The sequence below is a fragment of the Epinephelus fuscoguttatus genome, linkage group LG3, assembly GCF_011397635.1.
Source record: "Epinephelus fuscoguttatus linkage group LG3, E.fuscoguttatus.final_Chr_v1".
Classification (NCBI taxonomy): Eukaryota; Metazoa; Chordata; class Actinopteri; order Perciformes; family Serranidae; genus Epinephelus; species Epinephelus fuscoguttatus.
The window spans coordinates 23313567-23330318 of record NC_064754.1 but is presented as its reverse complement, the minus strand read 5'-3'; the positions used below and the strand labels follow the sequence as shown (position 1 = coordinate 23330318).

General features: G+C 40.6%; 1 protein-coding gene across 1 annotated transcript in view; it reads left to right on the top strand.

Annotated features, from left to right (window-relative positions):
* nr3c2 (nuclear receptor subfamily 3, group C, member 2) overlaps positions 1–16752 on the top strand; it is a 93112-nt gene that overhangs the window by 48845 nt on the left and 27515 nt on the right. The window contains exons 3-4 of the mRNA XM_049572342.1: positions 4772–4899; positions 14194–14310. Of these exons, the coding sequence (XP_049428299.1) occupies positions 4772–4899; positions 14194–14310 (245 nt within the window). The remainder of the gene's footprint in view (positions 1–4771; positions 4900–14193; positions 14311–16752) is intronic.

Sequence of the window (16752 nt, the reverse complement as noted above, 5' to 3'; positions counted from 1 at the left end):
CGATGTATGGGGGGGAATATTTAGCAGATTAACATGCTGAAAAACACATCTTGACATGGATTGGATTTGTGCATGCACACACATACACACACACGCTCACGCTCACATTAGCTGAAACCATGGGGCTCGGTGCCAGAAAGATCTAGTCAGACAAACACCTCACCAGAGACTCCTCTAAGCGTCCTAACAAATTGAATGTGTGTGTAGATGGACAAGAGGGAATTAGATCAGTGGTCCTGATTGTATCTGAGTGTGCTGTTGCTGTACCCCTTTCCAGCTAGTCCCCTGGAGGAAATGTGTGTGCATGAGAGAGCGTGCGAGGTAGAGAGACGGAAAGAGGAGGAGAGCGAGTGCTTGGCAGCTGGTTTGATGAAGGATGTAAGGAGAATGTTAACCAGACAATCACCTTGCATGTTATTGATTGAGATGGGAGAGAGGTAATTAGAACAGAAAAGAAGGGGAAGCTGAGGCCACTTTTAATGTTTTGATACAAGGTGTTCTCTCTTTGTACCCATCTACGTGTTGTGTTCTTTGTGTGTACTTGTGTGTGTGTGTGAGCACACATGAAGGGAAATGTTTTATCAAAAATTATACAGTATACCCTCGTTTTGTGTAGACCTACATGTAACCCCAAATGCAGGAAGCTTTTAATCTACTCAAAATGTAAATGTATGTTGAATTTTTTATCACATGTGAGAGCCAACTGATTCAGTGTCATTCCATTAATAAGTAGCATGAATAAGTAGCATACCCTAATATAATGGGCCCATTCCAATTTTACTCACATCATTCAGCTCCGTGCTTTTGTGCGCGCACGGAGCCTCATCCATAGGGCATTGCTAGCTCTGCAAACTGATGAAACAATGTTATGTTACAGACCAGACTGCACTGGGTAGCCTGTTCAAAATCTAAGCCAGCCTGTCACCCTCACTCTATCTTTTGCCTTACATCTCCATTTAGCAGAGCCTGGTTTGAAAAATACATTTAGTATTAATGTCCTTGAATATGCATTGGATGGAAATGCTTAAAAAGCTTAATATATGGCTTGGCATTGAGTCTACATAAAGCACACTGCCCAGAGCCCGAGGCATACTGGATTTTTGTAGCCAATACTGATGTCGACATTTGAGAGTTCTAAAAAATCTAAATTGAAAATATTCCTTGTTTTAACATAAATACAGAACATAAACATTTTGATGAGGATTCCATAAATGTGGTTATCTAAATCATTGCTGCCAAAAACACATTTTATACTGTAACACTTAAGTTGAAAGCCTGGTCCCAAATAAACCCCTAGTCCGTTTTATTAGCTGGGTCTGGCCTCACATTTTGACAAATGAATGCCTGTCTCAATCAGACGCCTGGTCTTGTTGGCAAACACACTTTTTTATAGAAGTTCTTCGGACGTATAAAACTGGGTTGTTGGCTTCCTCAAATTGCCTCAAAGTGCCTCTATTCATCGATTACCCTGTAAGTTATACGTATTCCTTTAGTCCGTAAGGGTCCACTGATCTAAAGACTTAAAACGGTTTTTCATAAAAATTATTTCAACTTGTGAGTATTGTTTTAACAGGATAAAGTGGTGTCAGTAAGCTGTAATCCTTGAGTGCCATAACTCTCTCTGTTTGATGCAGTGTCTGTTGGACCTAGATTAAATGAATAATTCATAAGCCTAATTTTTATACACGTAATATTAATACTGGTTAAAATAAACAATTTGATTGTATTTCCCATCTTTGCTGAGCAACAGCTTTGTGTGAAAGGAATTAAATGCCGGTACTATACAGACGCGTGTCCCAAATATAGGCCAGTTGATATCAGTAATTTAAAATAAACAAACAATAAATAAACAAATAATAAATAAAATAATAAATAATAAACAAAAAATAGCCTGCGCTTCTAATTGAAGTTTTACGGTAGTTCAATTAATAATCAAACAAAAGATAAGATAAACATGTTGGTGCTCTAATGCAAACTATGTCAGGGCTGCAACTAACAATTATTTGTATAACTTAATCCGCCCATTATTTTCTCAATTACTGATAATTTTGTCAATAAAATTTCAGCAAACAGTAAAAAATCTCCTGTGTAATTTCCCAGAGTCCAAGGTGACATCCGTCTGTTTAATGAGACGAACAGTCCAAAATGCCAAAGCCGATTATGACAAATGAGAGCATTCTCACATTTAAGAAGCATGAAACCAGGGCGCCCGGTAGCTCAGTGGGTAGAGCAGGCGCCCCTTGTACAACGGCAGTGTCCTTGCTGCTGTCATCCCCTTTCACACTTCAAACTATTAGTTTAGTTTAGTTTATTTACTTTATGAATCCCCCTGAGGGGAAATTCAATGCTTTCACTCTTGCTTGTCAATTACACACAGGTCCGAAAGACACACACATGCACAAACAGGACCTATACATGCACAAAGTGGAGAGATGTCAGAATGGGGGGGGGGCTGCCCTTGGTGAGGCGCCCCGAGCGGTTGGGGGGTTCGGTGCCTTGCTCAATGGCACCTCGGCAGTGCCCAGGAGGTGAACTGGCACCTCTCCAGCCACCAGTCCACGCTCCATATTTTGGTCCCGACAGGGACTCGAACGGGTGACCCTCCGGTTCCCAACCCAAGTCCCTATGGACTGAGCCACTGCCGCCCCACCTGTCATTAACAGCAAAAAAAAGCCTCAAAAATAATCTTAAAAAAGAAGCATAAAACCAGCATTTGTTTGCCTTTTTTTTTTTGCTAAAAATCGTTGTTGCAGCTCCAGACTATGTTATGTCATTTCTGCACTGCAATTTCATTTTATTTAATGGCCAAAGCCTGCGTCGATACCGACATGCAGTATCTCTGGGCTACACTGCTGACACTGTGCAGATGCTCTGTAAATCTGTACTGACAATAAACATAATTTATCAGTGACAATTTGAATGCCTTACTAACCTAAATTTGCTTATATTGCAAATTTTAATAAACGTCTATAAACTGACAAAGCTACTACGACAACCAACTACACCCAAGCAGAATCTAACCCAACAGCCCAGTACCTTTTGACTGGTCATACAGTGATTAAACAGGACAAATGTATCAGCAGTAAACCCATACAAGATAGGAAATACATGCACTGATTAAGGTGAATCTGATGATTTACCCTGATAATAATTTTAGGTCATATTGTCCACAACAGAGAAATCAAACAGCTCGCACACTGCAGAGCTCCAACGCTCAGTCGAAATTTATTCAGGTAAGTAACATTTCGAGCGTCAGGCTCTTCAGACTTTTTTTAGACAAAGGGTGCCGCCATCTTAAATACACACATGACGTGGTCACATGATGCAATGATATGTTACAGACCCAGAGAAAAAGGAGGAAAAACAATGACCTCCTGTTAGAGATGTCCGACATAGTATATATAACAAATAGAAAAATCAACATGCAAAAAATAGAAGACAAGATGATAAGCACATGTGCCAGCATGTACACACAGACACACACAACCCCTGTCTGTGAATGCACAATAGAACATACACAAATCAGCAGACCCACACATACACAGCTTTAGTGTACGGACACCAGTGCTGTACACGAAGAGATACATCACATCACAAACACAACCTACTTGGAGCATCAGTGTGAATATATACAAAACACCACAGACAAGGATGCCGCTGGAAAAATATTTCAAGATAACTCTCTTAAAAAGGCAGATCAGAGTCAGGCATCTGTACCAGACATCAGGCTGTCAAGCCGTCATAAAGGACAGAAAAATCAACAGAAAAATCAACCGCCTTAGCAGAGGGGCCCCCTCTATGTACTGTCCAGCCTTACTTTGTGTGCACTCAAGTCAATGTCAGTTCTTTAAACATGGTAGAAAACTGCAGTGAATGTGCCTCTTCTATCAATAGATGAATTATACACAGACGTCATCCATTACTTTTAATCTTAGACTCATATTACCACTACCCACATTTGTAGAAAGAGGTAAACTGTAAGTAAATGTAACTAATTCTCCCATTTAGCACTGCATGACAGAGTAAGAAGAACATACGATTCATGCTGAGCTTTAATGGTCATGTAATTGTAGAAATCAGTCAGTAGTGAAAGCAGTAAATGATGCCAAAGTAAACAATGCCTTGGATCAGGCAGAACTGCAGCAGACTGTCAGCTATGCTGTTGCCTGTTGGTTGTTGCTCGGAGTAAATAACAACACATTGACATGCTACATCAGTACTCATTCTCACCTTTGAACTTTGACCGTGAACTGGTTCCACAGTTTATACTAATACAGTTAAATATTTGCTCTGTCGTGGTTTGTATTTTTTTTCCCCCCTCACTACTAAATACTTTTTCCAGTGCCTCGGACTTTTTATGCCAGAGAAGGAGACAAGTGTTTTTGATCTTACTTAAATTTGACATCCTGCTCTGTGTCTCTCTGCTTATTGAATTTAAATAATCTCTCCTATAATTCTGTCATTGTCATCTCTGTGAGCCTGGTGAGGCTATAAATCAGATGAGCGCAAACCCTTCCTCTCTTGGTTGGCAGACATCTTTATGGCTAGCCACATTGTGCTGCTACTGTACAGTGGGTCATAAAAACCCAAGAATGTTTCACAATGTGTATCAGGCAGTAACGCTGTACGGAAGGGGACAGACTGCCCTGGCTTTGTTGTTGACTTTTGAGAATTCTTTGGTGATTTATGTCTCATCTGAAAACTCTTGTTTGTGTGTGTGTGTGTGTGTGTGTGTGTGTGTGTGTGTGTGTGTGTGTTTGTGTCCTTTCAGCTCGCCACTGAGACAACCGTCCTCAACGGCCAAAGTGTGCCTGGTTTGTGGAGACGAGGCATCAGGATGCCACTATGGTGTCGTGACGTGTGGAAGCTGCAAAGTCTTCTTCAAGAGAGCCGTGGAAGGTATGGCGTTAACTCATGTTCAGACAAGATATCACTGGTTAGGTCCTCTGTAGGCTGACAGAGAGTTTAAAACACTGCAACTTAAAGGTAGACAATGCAAGATTGACGGTAACTGTAAACACAGAGTCACTTCCTTTGGGGTTTCAGCCTACACTATATTTGTCTCTTGGATGGCTGTTGCTTACGTCTGGCTCCTGGTAGCTACCTTTTTATAAAGCCCCGACGTCACCTGAGTGCTGTGAGGGTGCACGCCCATAAACATCCTGAACACAGAAAATAAGATGAAAATAAGAAAACACAAGCAGAGGGCAGAGTCTCAGCAGAAAAATACAGCACCACACACTTCTAGTGGGTCATAAGTGATGACTGAGGGGGATTACGTCTTTATGAGACTATACAGTATATTGTTTTAGGAAAATCCTGCATAGTATATCTTAAAGAAAACACGAGAAAATGAAAATATACAAAAACCACTTCGTCACCACTTTGACTAAACAGAAATGCTGAAGCAAAACAAGCAAATTAAGAAACACATTTGCCAATTCCACAACACAAAGGCAGCACAAAGCAATGCACTCCAAATACAGACAACACAAGCAAATAGAGAAATGCTGCAAGTCAACCACAACAATGGAATTAGGTTACAACACAATAGAAGTCTCCGTGCTAAAAATGATGATGAGCATGCTTGTAATTAATAAAGACTTTAGCGAGGTGTGTAGCCAATTTCTCTTGTAATGCTGGAATTGTGCAATCGGAGTGTTAGAATTCAAATAAATTGATCGCTCTTTCGTGTGTTTTCTATTGTGGCAGTGTGTTGAGCTCTCTTGGCCACTGTACTTTTCCTCTACTGCCTGTTTAAAAAGAAGAGAAAACACCTCTCTCTTTTATTGTGTACAGGAGAGTGACGTATGTTGTTCAAACGCTAATCCTAAAGCTAATACTTGTATGACTGTAAGAGGAGAGCGCCATTGTGCCAGTGTTAAACTATTATTCAGCAATTTATCACCTGAACTCACAACTTCAGAGTTGTTGGTGGATACTCTTATTAACTAGTAGTGCAGTAGTTGGTTGGCAGTGCCTTATGCCAAGTATGTTTTAATTTGTGGTACAAGCTTACAGCTTTTCCAACTGGGAAATGTTAATGAGAAAATGTGTGCAAATACAGTAACTAAAGTAATTTTCACATTTTTAAGTTAATGACTTTTTTCCCTGATAGAGCACAGTTTGAAAAGCTCACTGAGACGAAGCAGACTTGAAGCAGCTTGTTATTCCCATTTAGGCAGCATGCAGCAGTGCTGATCATTTTTGCAAGAGTTATTAACCAATAGAGGATGCTGGTTTTTTACTACACTGTTTTACAAAACAAACTACAGTTTAATCTCAGCAGACCTTGTACTGCATATTTATTTTTCTTCTAAAAAACATCATTAAAATGACTAAAAAAACATTTGGTACATTACATTTATAGACTGTGACCAAGTTGAGTGGCACGTCAGGTGAAAAAAAAAAAAAAGCAAAAACATTCAGTAGGTAATTCTCCTGCAGCAGCCCTTTATGTTATATTTAGCTCAGGAAAAATCAGCAGCAGCCATAATGTGCTTTTCATTTTGTGCCTGTTGCCTGAGGCGTTGGCCTCACTCATTAAGATGAGTGTTTGAATGCAAAACACACTCTTACAGAGCCAGTGCAGGCAGGAGAGAAAAAAAAGCAAGCAAACAACCCTTCCTGTCAGCCATCAGGCCCTCTAGGTGTTTTCCTGACCGTTGGAGGAATTGCACTCATTCCCAATCAAATCATGCCTTAATTTGATGATATTTACACACAGTCATTACAGCGACCTGAAACCAGATTACGTGTCAGGGGTTATCGAATCAGACATGCCACTGTTCTTGCTTCAAGCAAGGCCAGCAGAGAGCCGGCGGCAGATGCTAGAGATCTGACTTTGTGTTAGCCAGGTGAGGCTTTGAGAAGCGGAGATCTCTATAGGTTATGTGTCGCTCATATGAAGTATAATTATACTAACATGAACTCATTGTTTAATGCCCCTCAAATCTAATGCAGCGCTCTTTACTTTATGAGGATCTCTCTGATTGGAGCTTCCTCTTGATTCTGCCAAACAACTGCTATTGTGCGAGCTATGACAGCATAATAAGGGCAGCCTATTCGGCGGTGTGATGTCATCAAGGTTGCTCGCGACGTGTGCGCCCTTCTGATGTGCAAAGCGAGCTGTTACCTCACTTGACCCCTCCACAGCTGCTGCTGAGGTGGAAAGAGAGAGGTAAGGTGGAGAGGAGGCAAAGGATGAAAATAGTGAGAGAAGGATTTTGCAAAGTGAAGAGAGATAGAGGACAGTGAAACAGATACAGCGAGCGAGGTGGGGGGGGAGGAAGGACAAAGAAAAAGTCAGACGCAGACAGAGAGATAAAGAGAGGAGGAGCCGAGAGAGGGAGGGAGTAAGAAACAGGGAGAGGGATGGAAAACGATGTGTCAGCAGTGAGCGCCGGAGAGGTGTAAGTTAGGACGTGAGAAGACGTTTCACTCCTCCCCTCTCGCAGTATTTCCTCCTCCTTCTCCTCCTCTTTTCTCTCAAAGTTAAAAACTTAGACTTGGCATATGAGATATAAAAGAAGACTGCAGAGAGTGGGCATCTGTAGAAGGGGAATAATCCAGCTCATGCTTAATTTCTTTTGGCATCGCCTGCCTCGGGGGACAAAACTTTTCAGTCGTCTGTAGCTCATTAGACGACTAAACTGGCTCACAGCCCTTTACTACAGAGCTAGTTAGCATTTTGGAGTCATCAACAAATCAGATGAAATCCTCTGACTGTGGAGGGTCTGGTTTCCCCTTTGTACAAGTCAGTCAAGTCATAGTTAGGTAGCTTTATTTTACATTATCGAAGCTTGGCACTGTTATTCTTTGAAGTCTACATTTTAGATTTACATTCAGACCATCTGTTTGGAATATCTATTGGCCACATGGGCCTTTTACTGTCCAAATCTGTGCACTTACAGTCCTCCTCAAGAGGACAAATATTCATTTAATTTCTGTCATATCTACCAGAAGGCACAGCCAACTGTGCAGCATGACGTTTATAACCATGGTCCCAGGAAACATATAGAAATGCTAAATTATGAGCCGGGTACCGACTGAGAGCTTTTCAAAATGCCCTCAATTCATTCTTTAAGTGTTCACATGCACGCACATTTATTTCATAAAAGACACATTCATCCACCTGCTCTCCTATTCACTGCAAGTCAAACAGTTTCTTATACAGTATGGCAGCTCTTATACTCACACATTTATTTACTGTCATATAAACAAACATAGAAGAAGAGGGGTAATAACTTTTATAAAGCTCACAAGTTTTTGCAGTTGTGCTGCTACTGTTGACTCAACTGTCACATGCAAGCATGCAGCCAATTTATAGGCTCCATTGAAATGAATGGACTCTTCGGTGTAAACATTTATCCTGCGCTGCGGGAAAATGCCTTCTGACACAAAACAACAGTTCCTAAATATGTGTTATGGCCGCTAATGAAATGTGGAAATAGCTGAATGCATTCATATGTGCTTCTCTCCTCCATCCACTCCACTAAAGACTAGTTTGTTGATACAAGACAGCTGCACTCAATAAACGGCTCCATGTGGAGCGCATTTGAAGAGTTGAACGCTAGCTTATTATTCACATGTCATCAGTGGCTTGGCATGTCTGCACTTTGCAATAATACTAGGCCCTGCTTTTAGCTCACTAGCTGTTTTTTGCTGTTCTCTTATTGAACCGAGAGGTTCACAGAGACATTAGTCAACCTTGTTATGGCCCCACTGTGTTCTGTGATGTGACTGGGTCGTGGTTTCCATGGCGCTGGTGTCAATCTAAAAACCTATTCTTCGGTACCGCCTCTGTGGGAGAGGTCATCTGAGGACAATTCTCGCGCTGTTTCTGCTCTGAGTGGCAGCTCTGCCGTCCAATCACATCTTTCTCAGCGCGGGGGCCAGGGGAATAAAGGCCTCCCTCCCGTGCCGGAGTGAATGCTTCAGGTTGTGTGTGAGAGGCTCATGTAACAACGGCTGGAGTGAAGCCATTTAGCAGCGCTGCCTCGATTTCCAGCTCCACAACACATGTCTCACATCAGAGCTTCTTTGATCAGAAACTGCACAAAGCATTCGCACACACAATCACAGGCGGAAACTAACCATGCACACATGTATGGACACTGCCTTCTTCCGAAGTGGTATAAGAATTCAGGTGCACAGCACTAGGTCGAAATTAAATCTGCAAAGCTTGCTGTAAGTATGTGTGTGCCCCACATTGCTAGTAGGCATTTAGGTTGGGGAATGCAGTCTGAGGAGGGGTCTCTTTTACACAACCTGGATACATTTACTGTTACTGTATATGTGTGCATTTTACATCCTTACCACTCTAAAAATACACACAGAGCTTATAGTATGTTAGGGCTGCAACTAATGATCTTTTTTTATAAACAACAAATCTGCCAGTTGCTTCTTAATTAATCAATTAAGTATTTAGCTTGTAAAATACTAGGGGAAAAAGTCTATCACACTTTCCCTGAAGAAAAGCTGACATCTTCAAATTGCTTGTTTTGTCTGACCAATAGCCCAAACCTCAGTTTCTTTTAAAACAAAGACACGCAACAAATCCTTACATGTGACAAGCAGGAGTCAGCAATTTTTTTTTTTTTTTTTTTATCTTTATAAATGACTTAACTTAACTTGCTACATTATTTTATTTCTTCTTCAAATGATTAATAAATCATTTCACTGATTATTTTGGCACTACCATAAACACTATTCACAGCACTCTGCCAACATGATGCCTGTCGTAACAGGTACGCTGTATTTGTGGTGCACGTATGATGATATAACACGCTCATCCGTGCCCACACTACTTCCTCTGTGCCCTCAGTTCAACTGGCCTCGGCTGACCTGCAGGCCTGATGGTTCTTCAGTGGATATAATCTGACCGCCATCTCTTCCTGCTCCCTGGTGATACCTTTGTTCTTTGACATCAATGCAAAAAGGATCCAGTGCAGTCGGAGGGTTACACCTTTTGTGTTCAACCAAATAAGCAGTGCTAATCTGATGGGCTTTATCAGTGCCTTCACTGATGATTGCTTTATTAAAGAAACAGTATACAGACAGTTGTGGTTTACTCTCTGACGGCTTCTTAGCCTTTTCAAAGTCTCAGTGTGGCACATAATCTGCTGTAAATGCACATGTCAAATGCACTTCCTCTATACATAAAAATGACATATCAAGTTGCTGCTGAAAAAATGAAGTTATGATGATTTTTCTATGACAAGCATCTGAAAAACTTTCATGTTACATAGTCGATAATATACAAACAGAATTAAGTGGAATTGTTTTTCTTCAAAATGTAAGTTTAATCTTTCAGAGAGGCCTTCAAGTAATGTTTCAATACACAGAATATTTTATTTTCAAACCAGCTTTGATGAGGAAGGACGTACACAGTGGTGGGCATATTTCTGTTGTAACGCTTCAGCCTGAAAAGAAGTCAGCAGCTAGCGCGCTTTGATTTGTGTGATTTGGAACAAAGTCAAATGTGTTTTTAACCTCTAGTTTAAAGACCATAAAAATGGTAATATCTATATATTAAGTAAAATACTGGTTCCCAACCTGGGCTTCCAAACTTCCACTATGGGTTGCCAAGGCTTCACTGAGGGATCGCCAGGCCTTTTTGATTTTAAAAGGGTTAAAGAAAGCTTTTAACAATTTACAGGAGCCCTATATTTCAGCATTTCATTCATTTTTGTAAAGAAAACTGAGGCTCCAATGTTGACCTGAACACAAGCCTTCTCTCTCTGCTTAACGGACTCACCCTACGCTAGAAAAGCATAAGAGTTGATAGAACAATGGCAAAGCATCAGGAAAAAAATTGTTAAAATTGATAGATAGAAAGACAGATGGTCTCTGATGCAATAATAATTGGAAATAATCCGCTCAAAATGTATTCAAATCACTCATCTTGCACAAACTTCCTGCATTTATTGTGTTCACCATATGGGTTAAATGTACAGTTTATCAGTTGTTCTGTACTGTTATGCAATGAATATATTATGAAATATCCATAAAATATGACACTTTGTCATGGGTCATCAGTCGTACTACTCAATGACATAAAAGGGGTCCCCTAAGGATTGTGGATGAGAGTACCGTGAGAAAGATTTTGGATTCTAACTGCTTTTATCATAAACGCTGCCATAGCTGACTGCTTTTTTTAGACACCTCCAAATACCATATTAAGGCCCAAATAATGACTAAATGCAGTATGTACAAAGGCAGCAGATGGTGAAAATCTTTGTGAGACGGAAATGCACAGGACAACAATTTAGAGATATAGCAGATTATTATAGGAGTAGAGAGATTAGTAAACAAAATAACAGCTTCTATTTACTTCCCCTTTTTTAACTTCTGCACCCTCTTTTTTATGACGATCCAGACAAGGAAACTTAATTGTGCAGAGCCCCATCCAACACAGCTGTTTGTGCGTTGTCCAAAGAGCTGGAGTAGCAGCGCTATTGCAAGCCAGTGATTTGCATACTGCTGGCCCAGTGGTAGCAGCAATTACATCTATGAGAGGCCTGGTTTTTTTTTTCAGTTGTTTGGTATTTTTGTTTGGCTATGTAATTTAGGTTGCATAAATACCAATGAATGACGATCACAGAATTGACCGAATGCTTTGTGAGTGGATAATTAAATGGCATTAGTTTATGAGAGTGACATAGTTTCCTTTAGTTATATGCCATCTTGCGTCTGCAGGACTGGCTTACAACTAAGAGATCTGCAGCCACTACTAAATGCCACTCAGAGGAGCACAGTAGTATTATTGATGTGGGTCAGCAGCCACTGTATCTGAGAGGCTATTTACGCAATCGGGGGCCTGACCACTTGTGTCTAGTGGCTATTCAAAAATGTCAGGTTAAAGGCTGTATTTTAAGCAAAGGCCCGAAGTCTGTGTGTGTTTTGTTTGTAAAGCGGATTCACTGTAGCTGGCAAGAGGACTGCAGGGCAGATTACTCTTGTTAAAGTGGGGTCCCCATAGGAAAGAGTATTTCCCTTTCAGAAGAATGTCCTCATAACTGATGTACGCTGGAGCTGACAGACAACAGAGACGACTCAGCGGGTTGTTGCCAGACTGTGAGATCATTAGCTAAAAGTAGACGTGAGTGGACTCCATTAAAAAACTCTTGGGGTTGCCATGTAATGGAGAATACTGACAGAGTGTGCATTGTACCAACAGACAGGAGTTATTAGGATGATGTCAAATTCAATAAAGTATCTAAGGGAATCTTCTTCATCGAGTATTGTATGAAAATATCTTGACAGGATATGGCATTATTGAACATTTTGATTGTACAAACAGAAGTTATAGATTTATGTGGAAGATGCACATGAGAATGAGTCAAAATTACTTTATATATTTACCATTTTCATTGGAGATGAAAGTTTTATATTATGTTTTCAAGGTAAGCCTGAAAAAGTATTATTTATCAGTAGCCCACCACGTGCCAGGTTGATAAGCAAATGCACATATTCAGAGGTAAACATGCTGTGCGAGGCCATGTGAGTGCATGCACACACAGTGCATAAATAAACAACTTCTCTCCCTTTTCAGATACACACACACACAGTCGCGCGCATACACACCATCGGACTACGACTTCGCCTGTCTCATAAAGTGTATTTCACTCCAACAATTATTAACAAGATTCACGGGAATGAGCAAAACAGTTGACAGGAAGACTCCAGAGTTTTCAGAATTGCCATTTGGTCTGGCCTATCCAAGCGAGAGCGTGTGCCGATACGCACGTGTGTGTGTCCGTGCACGAGGGGGGGTGGGGAAGGGGATGGCTGCGTTGTGTTTCCTGTGTCGCAGTTTACTGTTTTTTAGAGCAAGAAAAATGGGCTTATGTAACGGTCATGTGATTTAGCCAGAAATAGTGGTGGGGCTACAGCTGCTGCCTCTCCTCCTGCAGCTCGGTTCCTTGGCTTTTGGCAGCAGCCAGACAGACACACTGCGCACTACTCCTGCTAGCTCAGAAAACAACTTCTGCTCAGTCCTACACACAAATACAAATACTGTACTGTAGATGCAACAAAAGGCAGTGTGCAGAATGTACATGTTTGGGCAAACTGCATGCAAACAATGCACAAGCTCTCATGCTAAAACACAAGTCTGTGCCAGAAATCTTTGGTACTCCTGAAGAAATAAATGATTCAAGACAAACATATACATACAGATTGATGTATATTGACCTGCAAGCATGTGCATGCACACAACCATACACACCATCTGAGATTTACACACAAATTTAACATCAACCCTGACAGAGATAAGCCATGTACTGGGGTCACTGGGGTCACTACACCACACTATACCACTCCATCTGGGTTGTATCGTGATTTCCATGTGTGTGTATTTGTTTGTGAAATCAGATACAGCATTTGCAGTTTGTTTTTTTTCAAATTGCCAAGTGGAGCAGCTTTGGCTGTGTGTGTGTGTGTGTGTGTGTGTGCGTTCATGTTGTGTGTGTGTGTATGTATGGGAGTGAGAGAGTGAATGACTGTATGTGTGCACGAGCATGAGCCTGCCTGTGTGTGGGCGTATGGCGCTCTGAGGCTGGCGGACGTGTGGAAAAAGGGAAAAAAGGAGGAATGGAGACGCAGGCGTAGAGAAGGAGAAGAGTGGAGGAGGAGAGGAGCTGTACAGTGAAGAACTAGTGAAGCGGAAGGAAGCGCTCTGAAACGGGAGATCATTGGGTTTAGCTAAGGGCTAGGCAGGAGGCAGGAGGGATTCTCGCCATGTTAGCATCACTGTCAGGAATAGTCTAGCTGCAGCCAGTGTCCTGGTTCCAGCGAATATTAATACCTCCATGCCATATACTGTAAAATACACCATTAGTCATGCATTGTAGAATGTGAGAGCGGAATAATCACAATTTCAATCAGTTTCACAGTGATAATCATGAAATGTAGATCTCTGATATTGCCAGACATTTCACGGGTTTCTGTGTTGACCTACATTACAAACACCGACAGAGATTCTACAGTAAATCAAACATTTACTTCTGTTCACCGAATCACATTTATACAACTGTAATTCAGTACTGCATCTCTTTTATCTTCCTCTTTATTGCTCTTTTTAATATCTCTGCTGCACATCACTTTGAAAATATCACCTCTGTCCTGTGTCAAACTGCATGTACTGTTCAACATCCTACTGACGCTGTGTCTTGTCTTGTCTTTCTGTAGGTCAGCACAACTACCTGTGTGCCGGGAGGAATGACTGTATCATTGACAAGATCCGAAGGAAAAACTGTCCGGCATGTCGCGTACGGAAGTGTCTCCAGGCCGGGATGAACCTAGGAGGTGAGGAGTCACACCCTCATTACAGATTCGCCCTGTCACGTGTCCCCGATGTAACATTTGAGTCAGCTGCTCTCTGCTTATAAGAAATGATAGATATGGAAAAGTAGGTCTGGCTGTAGTCACAGGAGGCCTGAGGATGCTGAGTCATAGGATGTTTCTGTGTATGTGTGTGCATATAGTATATCTGAGCACAATCTGCATAATGCATCTGCAGAAGGCGTAGATCTACAGTACTCTATACGATGCCAGCTGACAAAGCCTGCAGACAAGTTACAGTATTGTATTAAGAGGAAAGACGACACTGTGGTTGAGAGGGATGTGGAATCAAATGTATTCATTTATTGCCACTGGCTTATTTCAATTCAGGGTCGCGGTGGCAGACACAAGGCTAAAAGCACACTTGATAGGTTTTCAGTCCATTAGAGTTATTGAAATTACAAATTGTACGCTCCCTAAGGAGGCTAAATTTAAAAATGAATGTGAAATTACATAAAAACTTGGTTGTGCTGTTAAATTACCTGAGAAAACAAACGGTGGCCAAAGGGACAAAAACACACACACAAGCAGTTGTTGCTGTTACAGAGAGCAGCCAGAGGTATCTGCTCCATGTTTTTTTTTTTTACAATTACAGTTATTTGTGAGACCTCTAAATTAATTCATTGTGAAATCTTTACAAATTGGCAGAGCTGGGGAAGCTACTTTGACAGCAGAGCTTTGCAAGCTACCAATTATTTTACAATGGAAGAAACTGAACTAAAGCAAAGCTACAGAAATCTAGTTTGGATAACTAAAGCTATTTAGAAAAACTAGTTCAAACTACTTTACAAAAATGATTTTAAAGTTTTAAAGTTCAAACAGGGCTCAGCGGGATGTTAAAGCAGCGTTTATATAGTAAACAAGCTAATGGCGCTAACGACAGATTACAAAAGAGCAACAGCATTTTTTTGTTCAACACTTCCAAACAGAAGACAGAGGATAATGTTATCTTGGAGGCTTACGGTGCAAAGTTTCTCCTCCTTCGGGCTGCTGCATCACCTCTGCAGCTCCCTGTACCAAAGAGTAACATGGAAGTAAAGGGTGCTCACTCCACAGCAAAATCTTGGGGCCAAAACGTCCCCAGAAGTACACTAGACAGCACACTGACCAGCAATAAAAAAAAAAGAAAAAAAGAAAAAAAGAAAAAAAAAAAACAACTGTTCAACTTGAAGCAATCTCAGTCGACTGAGAGGTCTCCGACTGACAATTTGAATCTCAAATTTTAACGGGCAGCGCTACTAAAAATTGAACCACTAAACCACCACTAAATTGAACTTAATGGTAAAAAAAAGTGACAGTTTTTAACGTCATACATAATCCAAAACAATAAAACATCCTGCTTTTCGTGGTAAAGTGCAAGGAATGTTAGCTTTGGTTTAGTATAGATTACTCAGCCTTTTAACTTCTAAAATAGAATGCAACAACTTCTCTGAACATTTGTTAATAGATAACAATAATCAATACTTGACTAATTGTGGTCAAAGGGTGTTCAGTTACAGTAGAGAAGAAATTGTACATAAAAATAAAAAAATAAATCATTTCATTTTATGGCCAAATTGTTTATAGTTTTAGTAGTAAAAAAAAACTGCCAAAAAAACGTACTTGAATCACTGTACAAATATGTATGTAGTTGAACTACCAGCAGGCAAACTGTTGTTAAATTACTACTTTCATTACATGTAGTTCACCACTCCCCAGCACTAAAATTTGGAATATGTATTTATAGCAGTGGGGAAAGGAGTTAATGAATGCCCATGGAAAGGTGCTAGGACTTTAAATAGAAAAAGAAAAAGACCAACTTGGATATTTCAGACCAGCTGTTCTGCTGTGTGCAGCAGTTTCTCCTTGACTTGCTGTCAAAATGAACCATTTACAGAAATGACTATGAAGTTGTTTTTCTTAATGATCATCACCTTATTATTATGCCCACTATTTTTATCTTACCCAATGGCACATGATACAAATTTACAGCATCTTTGTGTCATTAAGTGTTTAGCGATTGTATCTGTTTGGATTTGCCAAGAGATGGAAGTGTAAATGCAGAAAATACTGAATATTTTAATCCTTTGGGATATTTCAGCGCTTTAGACAGTGACTTATCTAAAGTACTGTGCACAACTAGGCTAGTGATTTATGAAAAGTCTGTCATGTGGAAATGCACTAGATCTGTCCGCTGTCATGTCAAATCAAGTATAATTGTATAGCCCAGTATCACATTAAAGATCTGAAGAGCTTTACAGGCCCACAACAGCAACGGCTCCAAGCTTCACTCAAGCTCAAGAGAATCATTTAAACACTTGTTGTTATGCACAGTTAAATGTGCAAGGAAAACCCAGGTGTTTACAGAAAATAAACACATTCAATTAATGATGCAACGTTGCAAATATGGGAGGACTACTATTATCA